Consider the following 18,237-nt stretch of genomic DNA (forward strand, 5'->3'; position numbering starts at 1 on the left):
ATTTGACTTACTCCTATCAAGACTAGTGGCTATGGATATTAGAATCTCCCAGATCAGGGAGTTTCCCCATTTCTCTGGAGGTCATTTTGGACTCTTAGATCCTGCACAAAGAGCAGGTAGCAGCTGTAGCTTTGCATGGCTTGATCTTATGTGCAACTTGTTTCTCCTCCTGGATCTGGATGCTTTTCCGGCAGTCCCTCACACACTGGTCACCTCACAACTGAACTATTGCAATGTGCTGCAAATGGGGCTGCCTTTAAAAACCATTTGGAAGCTTTAACCAATCAAGAATGTTGTAACACAAGCAGCAATGGGCATCCCTAAGTGGGCCCTTGGGGCACCTCCACTTCATGAGTTGCACTGGTTCTTTCACCCTATATGGCATACAACCAAGTTACTTGAGAGAGTACCTATCTCCCAGAACTGAAGAAACTTCTTGGATGACAAGCAAAATGCCTTCAAAGAAAAACAAGAAAGTCCAGTTGCCTTGTGAAAGCATCTTTGGGATATCTCCCATGCTTTCTATCTGGGCCGGTAAGAGGTGGCAGAATTTACATGCTTTAGGTTCCTTTAGTTAAGATCATCTGTAAGGATCCAGTAAGCATACATTCTCTGTTGTAGTGCCTGCCCTTTAAACACAATCTCTAGAAATCTCTGTGGTTTCCCACTCTGATTGTGTTTTTTGAGGCCTTCAAAACCTGATTGTTCTCCTGAGCCTTGCAGCAGGGTGGAGTTTCTCTACATGTATTGCATTGATTGGGTGGATACTATCTTGCTTATTTATATTGAACTGTGTTTTATCTTATTATTTGATACTGTGAGTTGCCTAAAGTAATTTTGGGGGTGAAAATCTAATAAAATAATAAAAATAAATAAATATATTTAGAAATAGGATCATATGAAAAATAAATTTAACAGTACTCATCATTTAGTGATAAATCCAAAATTATTATTAAATTTATTTGCCACCTATCTCACCATGGGGCTATTCTAAAATGAATTTTATCACTATTTGTTTATACCACATTTCAGCAAAGCAACTTATGTCCTCCTCTGCCTCGAATATTTCTACATACAGTAGGTATGTATATTATTATTTCACATCTGTCATACTTACGCATAGCAATAAACCTAACCAATTCAGATCTCATTATCCAGCAAAACAGATGTTACAATATACCTGACACCCAAAAATAAATAAAATTTGAAAGGAAGCACTAATTAAAGGATGGTGACATGTTCTTTCTACCTGCATACAGAAAGCATAGGTTTTATGTCACACACAAATACCTGCATGCTATATTATTTATATAAATGAAGATTTAGAGTTGCATCTACATGAGACAGAATCAGCTGCACAGAGCAGAGCTCCCTAACCTTTCCAGCTTTGCACACTGACTGGGGGGAGGCAAAGGAAATGTCTCCGCGTAAGTGGCAGTCAAGCATGCTCGCACAAATGGAACATGTAGCTCCCTTGTGCAAATGGAGATTGTGCTCGCTCGTGCAAATGGAGCTTTTGCTCACTCGTCACTTCCATGGCCCAGTTGCAAAGGGCTCATAGCCCAGTAGTAAGCCACAGCCCGGGGGCTGGGAACCCTGGTATAGAGTACATACATTTAGAAATGTGTGGCAAGGTTGGCTACCCCTTCTCAGTCAAGATATTCAGGAACATAGACACATCTTAAAATTATCAAGGGAAGAAAGTGTATTCCCTAAAGGGGAAATGAACTCTCCTTTTTTTTTTTTTTGTAATCGCCAAATCCAGCAATCCCATTACCAGTTTGTGGAAGAAAGAAAACTAGCAAGAAATTCCAGTCTTTGGAAATGTTGCAGTGCAAGCCTTCTTCTAGGTTTCCCAGACCAACCTCCAATTCCCCTGAATTTTTTCCCTGCCCTGTGACTGCCCTCTAGTCTCCTGCAACCGTTTGCCATCTTTCCAATCAAAATAAAATAAAAGACATCCTATCCACAGGCTTAAAACAATTGGGGGTTTGTTTTAAGTGATTACCATTGATGCAATGCTGCGAACGCCTATTCAGATGTAAGCTTGTTATATGGACCATGAAACAGGGTGCCATATCCAAGATGATGTTTCTAGGATAGAAGGTAATTCCATTTGTGCAGGAGGCTTTCTGGATTCACAACAGCATGTCATAAAAACTGGAAGCAGACTTATTGAATCACAATGTAAATGCAGAACCTGTTTCATTCTGTACTTAGATTGTTCAATTTACTGTTAATTGCCTGAAACAGGAAGGGTCCAAATTAAACAGCTTTTGAGCCTCAACCTGCAGGATAGCAGTTACTTCTACTTGCCTGCCACTTCTGTTCCAATCTTAGGAAGATAGAGAAGTGCCGGAAAAATCTGTTTCAGTATTTTTGTCAAATATCTGATCAGAAAGACATCTCTCTCTTTCACCCCGTCAATCATAAACAGGCACACACATAAACATACAAAACACATTGTGTAGGTGCAAGCATCAGAGAAGAAAGGAAAGAATAGCAAGGTCAAGATACCAACTGTATATAAGTTATCCTCCAGCAAAATATGCATCTAATAAACATCTGGTTCTACAAGACCATCGCAGGTGGGCTTTCAAATAGAGCATTTCCATCTTAAGAATGCTCTACAGATTGTTGAAAGAAGATGAAGTAATAGAAAATAAAAAGAGCAGAATGTTTGTGTATCCACTGTATCCACTGCGGTGCAAACAGGGCTACAAAATTTCAAAATAATGCAAATATAGCTACTTCTGAATTTGCATCAGACATTGAAAAGCAAGCATGTAAGAAAGAGGTTTGTATTGCGGATGTCATTATGTACATTGTCATTTTTCTGGGGCCTGTAGCAGGAACTGATACTATCTATGTATGCATGTCTAAAGAGGATATAAAAAGGCTTCACGCCCCTGTTAAAATGCATGGTTAAAAGATCCTTCTACTTTTAGGAGTTTACTCAGCATCCCCACATGTTCTCAATCAACTTCTTTCCTTCCTTTCAAGTTCAAAGTGCTGAATAGCCCCACTACACACACACTGAATTTGGTTGTCATGATTATGCAGAATTCATGATTATGCAAGTTGTCATAACTATGAAGAATTTCATTGGTCTTTGTCAGTAATTTATAACATAGTTCTCCTACAATTAAAATATTTAATTATACTGTTTTGTGGCAATGAAGCAAACAATATAGGTGAGCCAGGGATATCATCACTATCACTATGCTTCAAACAGGCATGTCCTAACTCAGTCTAGAAGCAAATATGAGATAGTTCCATACTGGAATAATCTTTCCATGTTATCTCACATCTTTTATTAAATCCAACATAAATATCAATTAAGACACAAATATATTACAATTTATACTTTAATCTTTAAAAACAATACAATTAGATTGCTAGGTGAATAGCAATGAAATCCAAACCTGCTTAGTTCCCATTTTGCTTCATATGAGATCTTTTCCAAACTTCTCTGAACAGAAGCGTGAGAAAGTAGATGCAAAGTCTATTGAAATCTATTTATATTCTGCTGGATAAATCAACACCACTAGCCCCATTATTGGGTTTACGGAGGAAAAATAAATTTTTCTCTCTGTGTAAAAGTGTGTGTGTGTGTGTGCGCGCGCGCGCACGCGTATGTGTGTGTTTGTGTGTGCATATTACCTACATGCAGCACCTCTAAATGACTTATAAATAAAGGAGGCCTGAATTTTTCCACTATGGCTCAATTATTAATTATTAATTAGACACAGAATGTCTTCTCAATCTTCCAAAAATTATAGGCAAAAAAATGGATTTTTTGTATAAACAAAACAAGAAATCCATCACATATCTAGTTTTGTTTATATCATACTGGTATGAATGGATTACTTAACTCAATTTTATTTTTCAGCATGATTTAAAAAAAAACTTCTCTCAATTGGATCTAATAATAAATGTAAGTAGGATTATAATGTAAACAGATTTAATTTTTTTCTTCATAGCTTAAGTTTGTTGAACTAGTTATAGCATTTTTAGAAACATTTTCCAGAGCTGTTTTTTCAAATTTCTGCATAATCTTACTTCACAATGACTGAAATGTCAACAATAGTACCATAATGTTGGGTAATTTCTTAACATGTAAAAAGAGGACCTTTGTTTTTTTTCCCACTTAATGTGAAATTATCATAAACTAGTGTGAAAAGGGAAAGCAAATATACATTTTGGGAGTGATGACAGAAATGTATTTCAATTCAAGGATATCTTTTAACTGATTGTATTTAGTATATGTTTATAGTGTAGATGTTGATGCATTTACATAAATTTTGTCATTTTCATTTAAAATTATTAAAACTAAGCAATAAGGGTATCTGAAGAGTTAAGTCTCCACAACCAAGATAAACCTGCCCCACTCATGCCAGCAGAAGAGCCTTACAATGGATCCCATCTGCTAAGGAATTCCAGCAGGCGAGTCAAGGAGAAGAGACTTTTCCACTCTGCCCCCCCCCCCCGGTGAAACAGTCTGCCACTGGGAGTGAGAATTGCCCCCTCCCTTTTGGCCTTCTGGAAGGCACTAACATTTGGCTTTGCGGGTTGACTTGAGTTGAATATGGTTGATGGGATCCTGTGCCATCCATCTCTTAATTTTGGTTTCTATGCAATACCACTATATACAGTGGTACCTCAGTACTCATTGTTAATTTTTTTGGGGAGGCATAGTGAGTACCAAAAATGATGAGTACCAAACAAATTTTTCCCATAAGGAATAAGCGAGTCACAAGGCAGCTGACAACGACAAGTTCTAGCTTGTCCATTGAGTATCAAACAAATGATGGGCACTGGAACTAAAGTTCCATGTCAAAATGCATTGAATAACAAATTTGATGAGTTTCAAAGCAGTTGAGTACCAAGGTACCACGATAGTTTTCAAAATTTTAATCTGCATAGATTTAATATATTTTAATTATTTTTCGATTTGTTTTATAATCTGTGAGATACCCAAGGTCACCTTATACAAGAGATATGCAGATAGATAGATAGATAGATAGATAGATAGATAGATAGATAGATAGATAGATAGATAGAGATAGAGACAGACAGATACTTCTGAGCCATAAATCATATTAGAAATGTGTCTTCTTTTCTTGAAAAAGCCATTCTCCACTGAGCTCATACAAAATCTTCTCATGTTTCAGTTTTAAATTATGAAATTAGTGGAAGTTACTGGTGAATCACACAATACTTGGATGACTCTTCACTTCATGACTAATTACTAATGACTTACAGCTGAATATGTTAACTACACAATGAACTGGAGAGATGCACAGTCATAGCAAATGTTCTCTCTGCACTTCACAAATATATTTTCACTAATATTGAATCACTGCAGTTAAATTAGTAACATAGTTGTTACATGAAGATCACAAAGATGATCACATGACCTCGTGACATTGTAACCATCATACGTCAGTTGCCGAGCATCTGAATTTTGATCAGATGACCATGGGGATGCTGCAAGGGTATGAAAAATTGTCATAAGGCATTTTTTTCAGTGCTGTTTTAATTAAACAAACTGTTGTAAGTCTAGAACTACCTGTATTCTCAAAATTAATAAAGGACACATCGCTCTTATTTTAGCTTACAAAGTACAATGCATGTCAGCAAAGTGTTCTAACTTCACAACTTTCTAATTATGGAGAGGCAAGATAATTTGTCCAACTTCTTTTAGATCTCTTCTATTGTCTCTCTTAATTACTTCCATGGAAAGCAGTAGGACAGAAATTATTTAGGCCAGGAAACAAAATTTTCTTCCAATAGAAGTATAATCAAAAAAATAAAAAGAATAGGAGAAAGACAGCATAGCATCTTTCAGATTCTAGTCCCTCCTCTCTCTCTCTCTTTTTTAACCCAAAACAGATGTTCAAGCACATAATGGCATGGGAACCAGTGTATTCAACTATACTTGCAGACACCCTGAGTCTGTTCCAGCAAGGCTCCAAAGATAATAAGGAAAGACAACATCTCAGGAGCAATATTATGGGCACAACTCCACTCCTGGTTTGAATATTTAATTGTAATGCTAACATCACATGTACAGTATAAAAGAGGTTGCTATTATGCAAAGAAATTATATTATGCAAAGAGAACCATGGTGGCACAGTGGTTAGGATGCAGTATTACAGGCTAATTCTGCCAACTGCCACCAGTTCAATTCTGACTGGCTCAAGGTTGACTCAGCCTTCCATCCTTCTGAGGTCAGTAAAATGAGAACCCAGATTGTTGGGGGCAATATGCTGAATCTATAAACCGCTTAGAGAAGATTGTAAAGCATTGGGAATTGGTATATAAGTCTAAATGCTATTGCTCCATCTGTATGTACTAGTACAGAGGACCCCAACCTTTTGGGCAACAGGGACGGGTTACATGGAGAGAAGTTTTTCCATGGACTGGAGGGGGCATGGTTTTGTGTGCTGCCTGCATCCTGTGGGTGGGGCTTTCCTTGTTTGTGCAGATGGTTGCTGGCATGCCATGGCCCGGTACTGGTCCACGGACTGGGAGTTGGGGACCCCTGTACTAGAAGATGCAGTGGATTATAGATAGAGAATGGGAATGATTTCTAAGACCCAACTGTATAATGCAAGTCAAAAAATTGCTTCCTTCTTATCTAAATTATAGTGCAGAAAGAAACAAAACCATAAGAAAAAAAAGCAGGCAAAACTTGTTTTTTCATATAAAAAACTATTCAGTTTTAGTTTTCAAAGTAAATTCTGAGATTCAGCTTTCTACATTCTTAAGGTATACAAGTAAGTGTTGCAGCTAGCTTTATTTCGCATAATTTAGAGGTTACACAGAAAGAAAGAAAAAAGCAGACATCATAAGCCTAAGTCTTGGAATTCTATTCTATTACTATTATTATGCAGTATTGCCTGTGATTACCAGTTGGAATTTACATTGAGATATCCACTGTACTATCCAGTGTCTTTGATAATTATTTCCATACTAAATAAATATAAGAATATCTGATGAAACAGGCTAAAGAATTATCAAACCTAACTTCTTGCTTCCTACATTTGCAAGTTAGATTCCTGTAGGTAACTCTCTAACAGACCATCTTTCCACAATGGGTAGTGCTGTATTACCCTGACACACCAAACTGCATTTACAACAGTATCGTATATGTTTTGTTTTAAAGTAGACTTAAGACTTTGTACAATTTCTTCATTTAAGTTGACAGATAATTTAAAAAATTACAATGCTTCATGTTTTCAGAACCAAACAACAGTTACACTGAGAAGGTGATCAACAGCTCCACTTACAGTGGAAAGTGTAGTTGTTAATCAGTTATACATGGATGAAATAAAGTGTCTTGTCACTGTCCTTTATGACATGTTTGTAGCTTTCTCTTTATGTTTTTGGCTTGAGAACGCTGAAAATCTGCTTTTCCTACATATGTCTATCAAATAAAGAATTGATGCTTCAAACACTTTAGAACCACAGTGAATGCTTAATATGTAGAAATGGTGAGCACTGTGACACATGCTTGAATCTACAGACAGAATTTTATTAGCACCTTTATCAGGCACTGTTTTAAAGGTTGCACATCATAATGGAAATAACGGCTCACACATAGCAGCCATAATAGATTATTCGGTCACTGGGTAATAGGTTGAGACTCAACTCATTCTAAGACACTTTTACTTACTTAATCTTTATTACTTTTGGATTAAGAGATGACTAAGATATACATTTCAAATATACTAGAAGATTTAAAAAAGAGAAAAGCTTGTCAAATCAAAATGTTTAAATGCAACCTACATAACTTTTCTAAATGAATCTATGCATACAAATTTGGAATTTTGCTGAAAGGATCAGAAGATAATACTATCAAAGCCAAAAGATACCAAATCTGTAGGACTTCTACGAAGATTTCATACTATGGAATGTAATCCTGTGCATGTTTACTCAAAGTCCAATTATCAGGGAATTAGGATAAAAAACGCACATGCTTTCTAACAAAAGCAAAGGCTATTTTGTTTCTTCACTGTGTAGCACTTGATCTCCATCCAATTCCAACTGCAATGTTTCCTTACCTTGCCAAAGCTTCCTTTTCCAATTGCTCGAAGAATCTGGAAGTGATCAAAGTTCACTATAAAAACAAAACAAAACAAAATCTGTCATTTCTTCTTATTCCTCTGTCAATGTATTTTATAGAAGAATGGCAATGACATAGGAAACAACTATTATAGAAAGTTATTTTTTTAAACAATTGTTTCATGCTCCTTATTTAACTATCTGTGTTTGGACCTTCTCTCTCATGTAGTCTATTATTGCGTATAAACGATGTGGGTTTCCCTGATTTAGTCCTGCCATCCATGCTTTGAAGATAAATGCACACTGGGATGAAAAGGAGAAAAAAAATGCTGTGGATGCACAGACTACCTACAGATTTAGAACTATATGATCAGAAACCTTGCGTATATACAGTAGGCTGTCTCTTTTCCTTCACCTTTAGCATACATGCAGTGTATCACAAATCTTGTAATGTTCACTGATTAAAATACTTTGATGTCAGCCCACAATCAAAAGTATTCCTTTCCAGGCAGGGTCTCATATAGAATCTTATTTAGCAAGATTTAATGCTATAAAAATGATGGAGCTACAAGAATTCCAGCAACTTAACTATTTGCTACCTAAAACCAATATATCCTAAAAGTAGGGTACAGATTCATGTTCTTTTTAACTACCTTCCTATGAACTGCCTAACCAGTAGGCCTTTTAGCAAAGGAGTTTAGAGAGAGTCATCTTTACACAATTGTGATCTGAATCTCTATCAGTCTGGAAATGAATCAGTACAGTTTGCATCTAAGCCCCTAAGTCCAAATTATAAGTAAGACTGGGACACCCTGCATTTAAAAGCAGATGTCTAGGAAGGCTGAAATATAATGCATCCCTCCCCCCCCCAAAAAAAAAAACAAAGCAGCAGGAGAAGGTTCAGCAAGGGCTGAACTAAGTTGCAAAAATCCATATGTGCATTGGATGGTGGCAAAGAATTAGTGTCTGTATCCAGTGGTGGGATTCAGCCCATTCGTACCAGTTTGGCAGAACTGGCAGCTAATTTTTTGTTGCCCAGGCCCAGAATGGATTTCTGGAAGCGGCATCCAAACAGAGAACCAGTTGTTCACATATTTGAATCCCACCACTGTCTGTACCCCTTACCTTCCATATAGTGTTTCTCAAAGGAAAAAAATACCTATCATCAATATTTCAACATCTGTTTTTTGTTTGCAAAGAGGCAACAGAAGTTTTTTATAAAATGCACAGTAGTCTATATAATTATTATTACTGCTAGGAGGAAATCAACATTTTGAAAACAGGACACTGGCATCTGTTCTTTTGATTTATGGCTCCATTTGAACTTTTGCTCCTAGCTAATACCAGAGCTATAATGGAAAATAAAGGAGGAAGGAAAATGAGTTTATATATCACTTTAATTATATTTAAAGTGGCCTGGATATGCAGAAAAGCAACTAAAAAAATGATTACTATTAGGATAATGGCCACAATATTTAAAAAGTAATCATAATGAGATGCTATATTATTATTTTATCACGCTAAATAAAAATCTATGCCAATGGTGGCGAACCTATGGCACAGGTGCCAAAGGTGGCACTCAGTGCCCTCTCTATGGACATGCATGCCATTGCCCCAGCCCTGCCACTTCCTGTGGCCTCCTCCTCACCAGCAGCCCCCCCCCCATAGGAGAGTCGCCCCGGACGCAGCCTGCACAGAGCAGCACAGTCAAGGACATGACAGTTCTGCCCTCGTGCCCCAACGCGTACATATGATGCTGCAGGGCATGGACAGAGGGCGTGACCACCATGACGCTACTGGGCCGCCTGGGCAATCTGCTGTGGCGGCCATGGAGGTGGTGGGTGGCCCTGCAGGCAGGAGAGGCAGGGACGGGGCAGGGGCGAGGCGGTTTTTGGGCACTTTAGTCCCTAAAAGGTTCGCCATCACTGATCTATGCCAACAATATATAAATAATTTTTCCTTCCAGAATCCTGGTAAATGTTATGAAAATGAATAAAATTAAATTAAATTTTCAATTAAAATCTGATTTTAAATGACAAATATCTTACATCTGGATTAAATTAATCAAGAATTTCTGTATACATTGACAACATCTGAGATATTTTATATGCAACTCAAACATATAGTACATTGTCAATGTACTATGATGAGCCATTGCTTATTTCAGTCAGAGTACACTGTACAGGTCAAAGACAATCTAGAATCAGTTTTTTATATCAATGTCCAGAATTGGACATAGGTGTCCACTTCAAATTTCTGGTTTTTATCTGTAAGAAATTATATCTATGGTTTATCTTTCATAGCTTGGTACTGTTGGGATCTTCCACTTGAGATGTTAATAAATTTATTAAATGTAATAAATATATTACAATTCTTGTTGTAATATATTTGCTCTAGAATGGCTTGACCTTGTAGATTCCAACAGCTCCTTCCCTATTAATATTTCAGAAATCAATGAAGACAGTCCTTTTCTACAGAACCTTCAGAACAGAGAGTGCAAATAAATGGAGACAACTGTTTGATATACAACTTAATCATTTACAAGCATTACTGCACTACCCATGTCCATAACTGGATAGTGGACAAGATTAAGATCAATAAATATAAGCCAATATCAGAAACATATAAAAAAGATGGCTACCCAAAGTATCAATAATCAGTGACTGATTGCCTATTGAAATGGTATCATTTTGATAACCATGCTGTCTGAGAATTCTGGGAATTGGAGTCCACATATCTTAAAGTTGTTAAGGTTGAGAAATAGTGATATAGAGAATACCTGGTCCACATCCAGGGAAAGGTACTCCAAATTAGGGGAGGGAAACACTGCTGAAAAGGTATGATGTGGCTATTATTTGATGGCTTTATTGTATATCCGAGGGCTTCATGAGATGTAAGTCACTAAAAATTATTATATGGGTTAGGATACATATAAATATACTTGTTGTAGCTTGTTCAGACAATTCTTGGTTTATTCCCTTCCATTTTTAGTCATTCTTGCCACCCCATGGGCTAGAGGTTTGGGGATGGGGGGTGGTGGAGAAAAAACCCACAGATTAACTAAAGAAACATAAGCAAATCATCTGTCCTTGTGTACTTAACTAAAGTAGCAATCATTAAGACAACATTGAATAATGCTTTAAAATGGTAATCTGCTCCTCTACAATAAGCCATGGCTTACTTGCTGACTCCTATTCACACAATTGTTAATACAAAAGCAAACAACACAACTAAATTTACCCACAATTGTTTGAAGTGTAAGAATTCAGAATTCCAGCGGATCCTTTATACAAGAATCTATTTTATTTCCCTCTTCTTCATCTTGTTTGATTTTCTCTCACATCTTTTTGCACTGGGTATGTATATGTGTGCGCATTCATTCATTCATTCTTGAGACTTTTACCATGTTAGAAGTAGGGTGGGGATTTTTTCCCTATATAAAGATTCACACAATTAATTCTCTATTAGTAGAGAACAAAGTTATTACTTTGACATTGGACTTGTTATGATGCCTATATATCATTTTAGGAGAAAGTACAAGATAGATATAAGCTCAAAGTGAATAAGGATCAGTAAGGATGGCTGCACACTAGAAAGATAAATATATGCATAAAGGCACATAATAGAGCTACTGATTGAGAACAATAAATCTTAAACCAAATCTCAAGTTAACAAGAAAGTCGGCATGGAGATATATAAGAAAATCTTTGCACTGTCAAGAGAAGCTGTGGGGGGGGAAATAGAAAATTGGAAATAGATTGTTGAGAAGAGACTATATAGCTTTGTGACCAAAACATTAGAATGAATGATGCTAGTTTGAAGAACAGCCTAGAAAGTTCATTTGCTTCTATGTAAACCATTCACTATCTAGCAGATTCTAAACATATTAAAACATAGATCTCAGAATTTTCAGCCAGCATGACCTTCAGCAGCATCCACGAGGGTTCAAAAAAATCAAGAAAGTGGCTACTATCACATGATATAAGCTCAATAGGATCAATACTGATAATCTTGGGGACCCCTGCTTTAAAGCAATCTTCCCCAATCTGGTGAGTTGAGGAGTTACTATACTATAGCAAGTCCCCAGGTTAAGAACACTCCAGTTTAAGGACAATCTATGGTTAAGTGTGGAACTTAATGTAGCAAAATTCAAGTTAAATACACCTCTACAAAAGATTTGACTGTTCCAAAAGCAAAGTTGCTGGGAACCACACCTCTCTCTCTCTCTCTCTCTCTCTCACACACACACACACACACACACAAACATACACACACACACTCACACACTCCCTTCCCTCCCCCTTCTTCCAATGACAAAGAATGTTGTCTTTTAATCATAGCTCAACTGTCTTATTGTTGCATATGATTTAAAACAGCCAAGATATGTGTAAGTATGGCTAGAATTTCATGGCACACAGTCTTAACAAAATGACAGCTGTTGCCTATTCAAAATGAACCATTTTTCACCCATTGAAGTGTCTTCAGTATGACATCATTTTGACAGCAACAATCCATTAAAACACAAAAAGGCATTCAACTTGACAATAATTTGCCTGAAAAAAGTATTTTGAAAAATACAAATGAAATGGAATGCAGCTGGGTTGCATAATTACACAAACAGAAACTTGAAATAATGGGGTTATATATCCAATGGTGTCCATCTCGAATGCAAATAACATCGCTTAACAAAATGGATTCCTGCCTTTCTCCTTCACTGAACCTTCCTTATTATTTGTTCTAATAACACAGGGGTCATGTGAAGCAGATTTGTAGAACTGTGAGAGGGTGTTTTAAGTCAGTATTTCTTAAAATATGGCCCAAGAACTCTCCCACTAATAAGAAAGAAACAAAATCAAAATTTTGACAAAATCAAAACTATTTGCCAGTCCACATTGGGTAAGAATGCAGTATTAAAATCCTACCAATCATAGTTTTCAATACACTAAATACTGATAATTATAACCCATACAAACAAACACTCTCTTGGGGTATTCCATAACTTATAAAAGTGGCAAGGGGGAAAGAAACAATTTAAGAAATGGTTTATACTATTCAAATGATGTATTTTGTAGTTCTTTAAAAAACTATACAGGTTACTTCTTTCTATTATTTGAATAGTTTGTTATCTCTTACAGAGAAGAAATGAAATATTCTCAGTGGCTGTTTTTCGGGGTGATAGGCATATCTGGAATTTTAAGGATATCATGAAAATGCTAACAGAGCTTAGCATTTCACAAAAAGGCTGCCATGGGGGAAAACGTTCTCATAGGAGTCCCATTGCTTTTTTGTGTGTGCAGATAGTCCTCGGCTTACAACCACAATTGACCCCAAAACTTATGTTAAGTAAGATATTTGTCAAGTGACTTCTACCCCACTTTACAACCTTCCTTGCCACAGTTGTTAAGTGAATCACTGCAGTTATTAAATTAGTAAGATGGTTAAGTGAACCTGGCTTCCTCACGTGACCCCAGACACTGCAACCATCTTAAATATGTCAGTTGCCAAGAGTCCGAATTTTGATCACATGACCATGGTGATGCTGCAAGTCACAAGTGAAAAATATTAAGTTACTTTTTCAATGCCGTTGTAACTTTGAACAGTCACTAAATGATCTGTTGTAAGTCAAGGACCACCTATATATGTGTCCTTTTGGAAGCAGATGAACACACTTCAAACAGAAAGGATCAATTAGCTTTGCTTTCTGAAAACAATTTAAACGTGGTATTGAAAATAGAGCTTTGATTTCCCACATGCTGCCTTAATTATTTAATTAAATGGACAGGATAATTTAATAATAATAATAATAAAGTTGGAAGGGACCTTGGAGGTCATCAAGTCCAACCCCCTGCTCAGGAAGGTAACCCTATACCATTTTGGACAAATGGCTGTCCAGTTTCTTCTTAAAAACATCCAGTGTTGGAACATTCACCGCTTCTGGAGGCAGGTTGTTCCACTGGTTAATTGTTCTAACTGTCAGGAAGTTTCTCCTTAGTTCTAGGTTGCTTCTCTCCTTGATTAGTTTCCATCCGCTGCTTCTTGTCCTGCCTTCAGGTGCCTTGGAAAATAGCTTGACTCCCTCTTCTTTGTGGCAGCCCCTAGATATTGGAAGACTGCTATCATGTCACCCCTCGTCCTTCTCTTCATTAAACTAGACATACCCAATTCCAGCAACCGTTCCTCATATGTTTTAGCCTCCAGTCCCCTAATCATCTTTGTTGCTCTTCTCTGTACTCTTTCTAAAGTCTCAACATCTTTTTTCATTGTGGTGACCAAAACTGGAGGCAGTATTCCAAGTGTGGCCTTACCAAGGCATTGTAAAGTGGTATTAATACTTCACGTGATCTTGATTCTATCCCTCTGTTAATGCAACCTAGCACTGTGTTGTCTTTTTTGGAAGCTGCAGCACACTGCTGGCTCATATTTAAGTGATTGTCCACTAGGACTCCGAGATCCCTGTCACAGTTACTACTATTGAGCAAGGTACCCCCTATACTATACCTGTAGATTTGGTTTTTCTTGCCTAAATGTAGAACCTTACTTTTTTCACCATTGAATTTTATTTTGTTAGATAGCGCCCAGTGTTCAAGTCTGTCCAGATCTTCCTGTATCCTAAGCCTGTCTTCTGGAGTGTTGGCTATTCCTGCCAGCTTGGTGTCATCTGCAAATTTGATGAATTCCCCATCTATCCCTTTGTCCAAATTGTTGATGAAGATGTTGAAGAGCACTGGGCCCAGAACAGAGCCCTGGGGTACCCCAGTACACACTTCCCTCCATGTAGATGTGGTTCCGTTGAGGACCACACGCTGAGTATGGCCGGTCAGCCAGCTACGGATCCATCTGGTGGTGATGCTATCTAACCCGCATTTTTAAAAAGGCAGTTGAGACAGAGGACTAAGCTTGGCTTTGGCACCATCCGCTGATATCATTCATTTCCAACATGGTTGCTCAATTGCTGTGAGTTAGTTTATCCATATTTACATTCACTGCATCAACAAAAACATTCAACAATGCAGACTTTCTGTTCACAAGCATTTGGCCCCATCATGCTTGGTTCCCATTTCTCAAAATATCCAGACTCAGGACTTTTGATGTTCTGTATATTTCATTCTACTTAAGACAGTCTTCTAGCTGGAAAAAGTTTGTGACATTACCATGAGAACAAATAGCTTTGAGTGCTACTGTTCATGTATTTTTGTGTACTGTACATTAATTAAATTAAGGAAAGAGAGATTCCTGCTGTGCTGATTAAACTGATGAGGATTTTCCCAGAAGATAAGAGAATTTGCTTATTCATAGTAAACATGAACAGAAAATATATTGAAAGCTCTGAAACATAGCCGTGGAGGAAAAATGAAATGAACCAAGCAACTACTTTGCAGTCACGACATGTCACACATATTTTCAGATGAGTGGCAATTTCATATCTCAGTGCTTTTAGAAATCCTGGATGGAGAGCATTTAGACCCAGTAATTTGTTTGTCTCTAATACACCAGTAAGATCTAAAAATCCTTATCTCACTTTAAAGTCTGTGATTCAGGTCCTTAAAATACCTCTTGTCCTTAGTTTCCTCCAGTAGTCCTCATCATTCAACAACTGAGCTATCTATTTATGTTTAAGATTTATTTTTAAGATTGGTTTGTAGAACGTTATTAATCTACATATTAAAATCAATCTCATTTTACATATCTCCCTGCATTTGTATATTTGCATCTTCAATATTATTTTATCATTTTCAACACAGGATAGCAAAAAAACAGGAAAAACATATATTTAAATTTGATACATATCCTTTCACAACTGAACAACCTTGTATTATGTTTTACCAAGCTCCATAAATATTCCTTCTTGCAAGTTATAGTGGTTTTTCATGATTTGTACATTAGCGTGCACTTTTATATTTTCAGGGATTTTATAAAAATGATGATGAGTAAATGGTTTCTCCTTTTAAACAAAACAACTTTCAGACAACTGTCTTTGCAATAATAGCTTTCTTTTGCCCATAGAAAAAACCAAATGCTTCCAGTGATGCTACCCTATTTAGCCTTATTCCATAGCTAATGAAACTCCCTGGTTTTGCTGATATAAAATGATTGTTTCTTTTTTGTTGTTTTCTATCAAACCAGGTCCCTTTGCATTTCTGTAGTGGTGAGAAACAGACTGGTGTTTAACAAACTTTGTTTTCAAAGCTGGAAAATCCTTTCCTTTGTAACTGAAGGCTAAGTAATCTCCAACTATGATTATATCTCTAACAAATCCATTCTGCCTGCAAATCCATTTTGAGATTGAGTATGAGCTGCAAAGCTAATTTTTATACCGTTTTCATCTTCATCTCTCACTTTTTGTAGCATTCGCTTTGATGCAAAGTTCTAAAGAACTCAAAAGCTTCCACATTACGTGCAACATCTTTGCTGTTCGTAATATTTTTTCTTTCCTGATGACTCAATTTTGCTAGATTTTTTTGCTATCTGTTTTTCCACAAAGTTAGTCTCTATGCAACAAGGCAGAATTTGAAGAGTTATAAATAAAAGAAAATATCAGAAAGATATTAAGCGAAAGTTAAAAGTTAGGCTTACTTAGAATTCAGCAGGCCACAAGATTTGTATAGCAAAGGCATGTGAAATATTCATGTCTAGAAGTAAAGAGCTGCCAACTGGAGATTCTATCAGAAAAGTTTAATAACAATTCTAATATATTTCTATGTGAAGTCCTGTCTTGGCTTTGCAGTTTCCAATCTTTGTGAGTCATTCAGTTATTAATGTTATTAGATGCTGAATATAAATCAAATGTTTCAATAAGAATTAGTGTGGTGGCAATATAATTAATGCTAAAATTTATGTACTTCTCAAGAAACTGCAAAGAACCTGTGGTGCAGCATAGGCACCACAGGACCTACAGTATGTACTGTACCTTGTATTACATGTATGTTAAACGCATAGTATCATTACAATGTTGATAGCAACTTACTAAAATGAAAAAATGATGCATTCACATGTATCTTGACAAAGCGTTACCAATACAGCTCTAATCAGTAAAATGCCCGATTAATCTATGGTTAATGAACATTAAATAGATCTACTGAAATGATCCTATAGAACATTAGTTACAGCAATCTAAGTTCTTTCCTTTTCTCATCTTTATGACCATAGCTGAGATCAACATTTTGGTCACTTAACAATAGTTTTTAAGCAAATCATCACATGAATGGATCCAATTTCACAATCACTTTTATCTCAGTTGTTAAACGAATCATGTGGTCATTAACCAAATCACACAGTTGTTAAGCAAATCTGGCTTCCCCAACTGAATTTGCTTTTTGTAAATTGTTTGGGAAGGTCACATGAATATGAAACACTGCAAATGTTGAAAATGCAAGCAGGTTGCCAAGCACTAAATTGCAATCGTGTGATTGTGGGGGTAGTGTGACGGTTGTAGACCAATATGGACTTTTACTAATCTCAACTGTACATTTTCCTTACTTTAGGAATGCTGAACTTGTTTTTAAAGACTAAAACTTTTCAGTTTTCTACATATTTAGTATGAATCATCTATTTAGTATCATGGACATTAGGATGGTAATGAATTAAAACTGCCACTGTCCATTAATGTTATGGTGGCTATGGTTGTTACGGTGGCTTTTCAAACAGCATTTTAAGAGCCATGTGTCCCCAGCTATATCTTTCTTTCTTACTTAGTTACTTATCAAATTTAGTCCCCTAAGGGGACTTTGGGTGGCACACCACAATAAATAAAACAGCTAAAAATCTAAAAGCCAAAATAAGAAATAACATAAAAACAAAAATGGATTGATTGATAGTATAGTTGATTAATGTTAGTTAGATTATGTTTGTTTATTTTATTTTTATCCTGTAATCAGCTCTGGGAAGTGGGGGAGAGAGGAAGGGATGGGGGGGTTTATATTGTAATAAATTTATAAAACTTTTAAATAAAAAAATTCAAAGGAAAAAATGGATGAAGGGAGGATAAAAATACTCCCCTCAGCAATGGCACCATCGAGACAGATCTCCAGTTTCCTGGGAGCTCCAGGCCTGGTAATATAACCACATTTTGAGTGCCTTGTGAAAAAAATCAAAAGGGATTGGGCCAATCTAATTCCTGGGGAAGGATGTTCTATAATTTGAGTGTCACAACAAAGAAGGCATGTCTCC

At 36.6% G+C, this 18,237-nt stretch overlaps 1 protein-coding gene across 1 annotated transcript in view; it reads right to left on the reverse strand.

The window, feature by feature from the left end:
* Window positions 1–18,237, reverse strand: part of STK32C (serine/threonine kinase 32C) — a 212,335-nt gene that overhangs the window by 83,052 nt on the left and 111,046 nt on the right. Inside the window, exon 2 of the mRNA XM_039337435.1 lies at window positions 8,070–8,125. Within this exon, the coding sequence (XP_039193369.1) occupies window positions 8,070–8,125 (56 nt within the window). The remainder of the gene's footprint in view (window positions 1–8,069; window positions 8,126–18,237) is intronic.

The sequence above is a fragment of the Crotalus tigris genome, unplaced genomic scaffold, assembly GCF_016545835.1.
Source record: "Crotalus tigris isolate CLP2741 ecotype Arizona unplaced genomic scaffold, ASM1654583v1 scf7180000017678.2327064, whole genome shotgun sequence".
Taxonomy (NCBI): Eukaryota; Metazoa; Chordata; class Lepidosauria; order Squamata; family Viperidae; genus Crotalus; species Crotalus tigris.